A 9,180-nucleotide genomic window follows, 5' to 3' on the forward strand; every position below is an offset into this window, starting at 1 on the left:
CATCGATGTACTGTGGAGACCTCACGCCCCACGTATTGAGCAATTCGGCGGTACGTCCACCCGGCCTCCCGCATGCCCACTATACGCCCTCGCTCAAAGTCCGTCAACTGCACATACGGTTCACGTCCACGCTGTCGCGGCATGCTACCAGTGTTAAAGACTGCGATGGAGCTCCGTATGCCACGGCAAACTGGCTGACACTGACGGCGGCGGTGCACAAATGCTGCGCAGCTAGCGCCATTCGACGGCCAACACCGCGGTTCCTGGTGTGTCCGCTGTGCCGTGCGTGTGATCATTGCTTGTACAGCCCTCTCGCAGTGTCCGGAGCAATTATGGTGGGTCTGACACACCGGTGTCAATGTGTTCTTTTTTCCATTTCCAGGAGTGTATAAATATGCAAATGACAATTAATACCCAAATGCGTAATGCATGAACTTGACATAGGCTAAGAAATGAACAAGGAGCAGTAAGCAAACTGCAGTAAGGTGCATATTAGATATACATACTTGAGGTGATAAATTTATTTTAAGTGCGCACTGCAATTTTAATTGTTTTCTCTGTGATTATGCGAATAATGAATACCTTTCGTGTGCTTGGCAACTGAGGCACTACTTATAAAAATGAATAGGTTAGAGACGCGTAAATTGCTTTTGCATTGAGTAATGTAAATTAATCTTCGACCCCGATTGAGGAGTCGCCGATCCAGGAGTAGGCCAGCTTTGCCCACTGTCCTTTTTAGACTTTGTATTTCTACACCAAAGCATGAGGCGGATCTATTCTTTCCAAGTCTGTCCTCGAATTTTTTTTAAAGACAAGCAGACAAGAAAGAATCTTTGAAATAAACGAGGCACTTCTCACAAGTCACTAAGTGAGATGAGCATTAAATACGTATTGGACATTCAAAATGAATAAACAAGCGTGATAAAGATTACTATGAAAGACATTATTTGTAAAGGAGATTGGAATGAATTAAGTCAAAGAAAAAGGACTTTTGAAAGCTTTTACATGTGGCCGTAGGCGCAAATGGTAAAAAGGCAAATTAAGAAAAAGTTGTCCTGATTCAAAGAGGACAATTAAATTAATCCTAAATTTTAAGTGAACTCTTGTAAATATTAGTACGTAAGTCAACTTGTAAACACAGTGTAATGTTATGAAGTGAGAATTTCACCGAATACAACGTTCACGCAGATGCTCACCACAGTGCAAGTGAAGTTGTAAAGTTCGACGATTTTCAGTGGCAGTATTGTACTGCACAGTACGTGTGAAAAGGTTCATCGATGTGTGCAACGAGTCATAATCCGTGCCTTTTCACACACGCAGTTGCAGCGATAGCTATCACTTACTTGTAAATTCGTAACTGGATAGTAGACAGGAAGTAATGTAATGCAGCTTCAGTGGAAGGAGCTCCCTCCAGCAATTTAAAAATATAAAAGTACAAAGCCACAATCCGACGAACAAAAGCGACCCACGGCACATCAAAAGCGATATCAACGCCCCGCAAGTAAGCTCCGGTAACGTGCGCGCACACTGAATTATAACCGTTCGCAACACTGGAGGCCGAAAGCCACCGTGTAACGAAATAATACAAACATTCCACCGCCAACAGCCGTTGCTGTTCGCTAGACCCTGTAGCAAAAACATTGTCACGCAGTACTGAAAACATTTTTTGTATATACCATGAACATTCTGAGAGACTCTAAGATAGAGAAATTAGCGTAATTGGTCCAATGACTGATCCTTTGCAGAAATAAGTCACAAGGTCACCACAGAACACTGTTGAAATGTAAACTTTAACGAAAGGTCACTATTCAAATTAAAATAAGCACACGATAAAACGCCAAAGAATCCGATCCTTTCTGTATCTCATCCTACATGTACATAAAATTAGTTTTGTAAGCTATTCTAATATAAGATATTTATCTGTTTCATATGTGAAATAATTCGGAGAGCCACTCTTGAGCCCTGAAAGTGAAAGATACAGACTTCCTTGTCGAAGCCATCAGCAGTGGCCGCTCTACAATTCAAGTCTATGATAAATAGTGTGTGTGCGACGGACATAAATGCATCATTAAATGCGACCGAGCTAATGAAGCTCGACAAAACGACAAAGCAATAAACTGAAAAGAGGCTGAAAATATAATTAATACGGTTAAAAAAGTTATGTAGCAGTTGTAATTGTCAAATTGCTTTTGCCGTGACGATAGATGAAGTGTGATTTTTTTTTCTTGTAAATTTGTGAATATGTATACTTATAGCTTTAATTTTAAGAATCATCAGGATAGACTGAAACCACGCAAAGACTGAAAGAAATACAAAATAAATTCACACTGATCACCAGTCAGTAACTGCAAATTGTAACGTCAATTCTTATATTACAGAATGAGTATGAAATGAAAATTTTTTTTTTAATAACCTGTATGTTACACCCGAAAATTACAAATATTCCAATGGGTATGAGGATGAAAGTAATACCTTGCGTATTCCTTCCCTCCTCATGGGAGGCAGTGTAATATTGGTAATTTTCGCCTCACAAACATCAGTATACGCTCAATAGTAAAATCCTGATGGCCTGAAGTTATCAAACAGTTGTAATGTAAAAGAAATGAACCATCGCATAGCAGCATCAGAATCTATTATTCTTTATTTTTGCCTCTCCTGCGCGGCGGCTGTAAATCTCTATGTACACGTATCGTTTAATGATATAAAAATAATTCTGTTGTTTCAAGACAAATGAGGCCTTGAGCACTTTACCTTTTACTCTTTCTGTTCAATGAAAGGCGGATGCGGACTTGCTGCGTTCCGCAATCTGTATTTTATAATTTGTGCAAAATAGTCTGTAAATGTGCTAATTGTCTTCTCAATCAGAAAACAAAGTTTTATGTAATTAATTACGAGTAGGCACCGTCAAGAGGACATTAATCTCAAGTATTGCCTATGATGTGCAAAGTTTTTGTAATTGTAATATAAAAAAGTACATAGCATTAAAAAACCTATGTTATATATGAAGTGCGCTGAATTAGACAAATTATCCTTAAGTATCTTCATCTCCTCATTACTTGAATGTTAATCATTTTGTATCAGTTTATCTCCAGAAGTTACGATCAGGCTGATGGACCGAATGCAGCCTTGAGGCAGGAGGAACATTGTCGTTTTCCTATAATTACTGAAACAATCCTTTTAAATTGTGTAGTGTTGATTTCTTTTAAAGTCAGTAAATTTTTTGGTCCCTTAGTGTCGATCCGGGTATGACTGCACCGCGGTCATGAAAACGCGCCGAAATGATAATGTTGCTTCCAACCAAACTTAAGTAAATTAATGTGCTGCTTCATGTCCATAGAATGTCAGGTATTTAGTGACTTGTTACTACAAGATAATTCAATAAGTCTCTGATTCTATCGCCAAGTTACACACAAATCAGCATTATATCTTATAACACTACAAACTTCATAGTTAAGGATTGGACGTCGCAAACTTGTATTACATACTAGAAAATGTGAGAGTGCTGTTGTTAGTTGGTGTTGGAAGTTATTCAGTAGTTCAGGCAGTATGGCTTGGAATGGATGAGCAGTGATGTGTTACGTGGATATTTTTCAGTGATGCTTCGCTGAATCTAATTATAATGTTTGAAATAATGATTAGATCGCGAGTTATGTTTGATTTGTTCTGTGCAAGTCAATTACTTCCTGACTTTTGGCCTTTTCCCACGCATGTGGTGTGAAAGGGCTGGTTTTACACTCGACTTCTTCGGATTAGTCAGATTACACGAGAAGTCAGGGCCTATTATCGATTAGCAAAAATAATTTTTGTAGCTTAGCCCCTGGTTTCTGTGGGCTCCCCATGAGGCGGTAATTACGAGCGAAGGTTTCAAGGTGTTTGGACGATCGACAAAACAACTACTCCTGAGGATAATACCAGGCCGACTGGCACGGAAATCGCCACAACTTTCGTTAATGGACTGATGGAATCACGTAATCGACATAGGTATCGAGCTGAGGAGACCCTTCCTGAGAGAAATTTGGCTAAAAACGATATACCTGTAATGTCAGAATTGTCAAAAAAGAATGCCTAAAAGGCTTACACAGGAACGGAGTGACAATTCTAACAGCATGAAAAGAGTGGTTTGGGTTTTAGTGAGTTGCACGTGCATTATACTAAGCTAATGAAACTTAGTAAAGTGTCAATATCAGTAGCACTCACACTAACACACACCATTCCTGTATTATGGCTCAGGTTCTCGTGAATAGCTAACTGAACAGCTATTGGTCATTAGTCTTAGCAACTGAAGTCAATTCAAGCTACAAAAAGAACGGTCCTTGTGTTATTTAATACTTCGATGGGTATATTTATATAACTTTTGCAGTGATACGTCACTGAGGAGACAGAGTTACAGAAATAACTGACTTCGATCGCCGTTGACGCGTCTGCCAAACTCAGTAAGCAGAAAACGTAAAATCTACTACATACTTGTTAAGGTTGCATGACAGTCGTAATAGTGCAGTACTTGCCTGAACGGTCAGAATGACTAACACAGGAACGTGAGTTTCAGCTCGACTTTCAGAAAAAGTATTGAGATTGCACACTTTAACTACCTAACGGCGAACAATGTTCATTTCTAGAGGAACTTCGTTCCGATATGATACCGGTTCCAGATTCAAGCCCCAGCGTTTCATTTACACAAATGGCTTCAGAGTTGCTCTCAAGAGTTTCATTCTAACTGTAGTTGACCTAACAAGTAAGAATACCCTGGTTTGATAATGTTCACTTGAGTCGTGAGACTGAGCAGTGGAAACGGGTTATCGGCAAGTAAATGCACAGATAAATCAATGACCGTAGTTCTCCGATATCAACATTTGGACTCTTATCGAGATGTCTCACTTCTGTTCGATGGCCTCCAGTTCATGTGACCAACCAGAGGCAGTAAAAGACAATAACATACTTCACTCGAATCATAGTGGTATTTCCTGATGACACCGTGATGTATCAATCAAAGCCGTATATAAGGGAGCACACTGCGAGGCGAAATCACTCCCGGAGAGGGCGTGATCATTCCCGGAGAGATGTTCCGTACAGCGCTTTTTGTGCTCCTGGTGGTGGCCCTCAGTGGCGCCAGTCCCCTGGTGAAACCCATCCCGGGAAGCAAGCCCTGGAGGTCACGTCTGGACGGCAGGATTGTCGGGGGTTCCGCTGTCAGCATCTCCCAGTACCCATGGCAGCTCTACTTCACCATGTGAGTTCTAGTCCATTATGTTTTGAATGTTACCATACGAACCATACGAATATGTGCCAATGATCAGTACTTCAAAAAGTAGTTTTTATCTGTATCTAAAGCCATAACGAACTGATGAGTTGATTAGAAAGACTACCCACCCAAAAATAACAGTTCGTCAAAATGTAAAAAATCTTCATATCTATTTTATATTGTCTTTTTCAGAAACTGTCTCTTGTTTCTTACAAGTACTTGAAACGTTCCTCAGACATGCTATTACATTGCAGCCTAACAACAAGAAATATCTTCGCGCACTGACGTTTTTGTCATAAATTAGCCCTGGCAGCATGAAAGAACTAAAGAATAATTTTTTCCGCTACACTTTACATGACTCAGAACCTGCTAACATTTACCTGAAAGAGGATAAACTATGTTTTCATTTCCTCCACTACCATTGTCTAAATGAATCAAGTCTAAGCTCGGTCCTGTTTATTTCTCTCTCGACGCAATCAGTGTGTTCATGTTTCTCCTGAGAAAGAAAGAAAGATTTGAGGTCCTGCGCTTTCGATCATTTAATCTACATTGCATCTTGGCAAAACTTGTCGAAAGTTAACTGTTGCTTCATATTCACATTGCTTTGGAGTGTAACTAATGACTGCAAGTATGAGCGAATGTTCCTCAGAAAAATGTACTTACTGGGTGCATTCTTTGTCTTTTGAATGTAATGGTTTCATAGCTATGGTGTGAAGCACTGGTCAAAAACTTCCTTCACACTTAATATCAATAATTAGTCTGCTTTTCCACATCTAAGAGGTACGTGTAATTGTGGAGAATAAGTAATAACTCTATCATAGTCATACCGTAACTCAATTACGTCATTTTTTCGTAATTTAACCTAAGTACGAGTTGTTATTGTTACACACAAACGAACGGCCCATTATCGGAACGAGATAAGACATTCGGTAGAATATTTACTGACTGGAACCAGTATTTATGCAAAGAAAATCATTACAATCAATTTCTTCTGATCAGTGTCTTTATGTGGAATTAAAATTTTTCAAATATTGCTTGTTTTCCAAGCACTGATACAATTGAAGTTTCACTTAGTCCTGTGCTTTTAATTGAGTATTTCACGATACGTACACACAGCGTGTTCCTCAATTGTCGGGTCACTAACATTCTTACTAAAATAGCCACTGTCAAATGTCAGACGCTCTTGTAAGTAACTTTTGGACTTTCATTGTTTTCGTAGAACCGCACTATCTTTGTGCCGTAATAATACAGGACAGTAAGTGTTACGGTAATAGTGGTATTCGGCCAAGTCAGTCACAATGAGAAACTGACAAGATTTGTTTTTGATATACATTTTACAACTGGTTAGTACGTGCCTTCCGTAGTAACATCAGTGAAATATCTACACCCTCATTCAGGTCGCCACATGAGATTCCTTACATTAATAAAAAAATATTGCGATGGTCATACGCAATATATGATACTCTCATGAAACATTAGGTGAAATATTAATGGTTCCTTGGAATTCTGCTTTCGGGATGGCATCTAACATGGCACTGAGTTTGATGTGCCCATTTCCAACCATCGTGGTAACCTGATTATCAAATCTTTCAAGATATTTTTGTTTGCACGATACTCCACAGACTAGATTATTTTTGAAATAAAATAATTGTCCATTGCTGGCTGACAGTTTTCAAATTGGTTTGATACTGCGAGGGTTCGACTATTAAACATTATCAAGTAACACTCAGATTTTAAGAAACTTCTGGAGTACAATTATTTCTATCTCCACAGTGTGAGCACTGAAAATGACGAGTTGTATAAATTAGTCATGTTAAAGACCGATTTCACCTTTTCTGATTACTTTTAAAGATAAAATGATTATAGATGTGCTTTAGCAAATTTTTAACGTTTCCAATCCGTATCAGCAAAGATCTCTTTTTCCTATCAATGTCAAAGAATAGAATTGCGATATTTTCTGGTGATGTTAGTTTCCTGATTTGGTACGACATCCAGCTGACTGGTGACAAAACTACGCTCACAACAGTAGTTTATATAACGTGATTTCTGTGTTTTCGATTATTATTGCATGGTACTGTTGCGTGCTGTTAGGATTTTCTCTCCAGGATATTCCTGGTGCAACTACAAACCTTAGTCTCCAAACTAGGTCACTTCATAAGCTAATGGTACCGATGTCGCTAAACTTTCTTCTTGGATGTAATTTGAGTTTACGTTATTCCAAAAGAAAAGAAATAAATTTGAAACACATTTATATACACACCCTTGCAATTTTATTCGATGATGTAAGACAATTGAATGTTCAGATGATGGTTGCTGGAACATTAACATTTATAATTATTGCGAAATTGAAGGAGATCTACAAAACTGTGCTGCTCTCTGGGTGACACTGACGACCAAGCTTGTACGCCTTTATGAATGTATTTTACATTCTGTTCCTGCTTTCAACACATTACTTAATTTTCTTGCAACAGATGAAGTCAGTTTCTTTGAGTTATTGACATGGTGCAGATTCATAAGGTGAACCTCTTAAAGTCCTTTGTTAATACTGCTTGTTCTCTTCCCCTCAGTGGCAACTACATGTGCGGCGCCTCCATCATTAGCAACAGCTGGGCTCTCTCTGCAGCCCACTGTGTGGATGGATTCTCCATCAACCAAATGCTGTTGCGGGCTGGCACCTCCACCAGGGGTAGTGGAGGTACCACGCACAACATCGCCACTGGCTACATTCACGGAAGCTACAGTGGCAACGACTACGACATCTGCGTCGTCCAAGTTTCTAACGCCTTCAGCTTCAACAGCAACGTTCAGGCCGTGGGTCTCGCATCGTCAGAGCCCTCTGCCGGAACCTCAGTAACAGTCACTGGCTGGGGAACCACCTCGTCTGGCGGCAGTGCCTCCAACACGCTACTAGGTGTCACCGTCCAGATCATAGACCGCAACACGTGCAACCGCTCGTACGGCAGCATCACCAGCCGCATGATCTGCGCTGGAGTGAGCTCAGGCGGCAAGGACGCCTGCCAGGGAGACAGCGGCGGTCCTCTGGTGTCCGGCTCCACCCAGGTGGGCATCGTCTCCTGGGGCAACGGGTGCGCCTTAGCCAACTACCCGGGAGTCTACGCCAACGTAGCCAACCTGAGGTCCTGGATCCAACAAGCTTCTGGCGTCTAAACCATGAATCAGCTACACTGCACAAATAATTGTCATTTACTTGAACTTGGCGTTAATTTTTTGCAGGTTCGCTGTTGTCAACATAAATAATGTTTGCATGTAATAAATTTCACATTCAGTATGCTGAAACTTTGTCTTAATTTTGTTATAATGCTCCACTGGCTATTAAAAAGTTTAACAGTCTAACGGTGATACACATTCGTGAACTCTGGTACATTGAATGCAGATGGAGACACAATGATGTTTTACAATTTTACTGCAAGTAAGTTACAAATTTCTGTAAAGCAAAACTTGATGGAATAGAAGATTTTAAGATTTATAGATTCTGGAGTAAGTCATCAAACCTGAAAAATTTATACAATGTTGTGTGTCCGACTCTACCCCAAACGGAGTCTACTTTAACCAAAAGTGCTAACATCCGTTAAATACGGCGAAACAGACTAGAGGTTGATAACAATGTAAGCAATCTATTGAAAACATGGTGACAGTATTAAATAACACAATGAAGATCGCAGTTAATCCTCAGAAGTTAAAAGAAAAATGGGAACGTGCGTCGTTAACAATATTTGATTTTCAAAAACTCTAAATTAACATAATGAAATTTCAGGACCACTACAGTAAGTCCTAGAAGTTTGTAATGGGAATTTCACACCCTGTATGTAACAATATTTCTGCAATGATAAAAAGTCACTTGTTAGAACCACACTTTATTAATTCTTGTGACATGTAAGTGGTCTCCGTCGGTCTCACATAGTCTGACAGCACTGATTTGG

General features: G+C 39.7%; 1 protein-coding gene across 1 annotated transcript; it reads left to right on the forward strand.

Moving 5' to 3' along the window:
* The first annotated feature begins 5,044 nt into the window (after nucleotides 1-5,044).
* On the forward strand, nucleotides 5,045-8,407 carry LOC126483820 (trypsin alpha-3-like). The gene is made up of 2 exons (XM_050107018.1): nucleotides 5,045-5,227; nucleotides 7,807-8,407. Exons 1-2 carry the CDS (start codon nucleotides 5,058-5,060, stop codon nucleotides 8,405-8,407), a joined length of 771 nt encoding a protein of 256 aa, XP_049962975.1. The 5' UTR covers nucleotides 5,045-5,057.
* Nucleotides 8,408-9,180: the final 773 nt, after the last annotated feature.

This window comes from Schistocerca serialis, chromosome 6, assembly GCF_023864345.2.
Source record: "Schistocerca serialis cubense isolate TAMUIC-IGC-003099 chromosome 6, iqSchSeri2.2, whole genome shotgun sequence".
In the NCBI taxonomy this organism is placed as follows: domain Eukaryota; kingdom Metazoa; phylum Arthropoda; class Insecta; order Orthoptera; family Acrididae; genus Schistocerca; species Schistocerca serialis.

Coding starts and splice junctions, on each gene's coding strand:
- LOC126483820 (XM_050107018.1), top strand. CDS start 5,058: ATGTTCCGTACAGCGCTTTTTGTGCTCCTGGTGGTGGCCCTCAGTGGC. Junction 5,228..7,806: donor TGGCAGCTCTACTTCACCAT/GTGAGTTCTAGT, acceptor TCTTCCCCTCAG/TGGCAACTACATGTGCGGCG.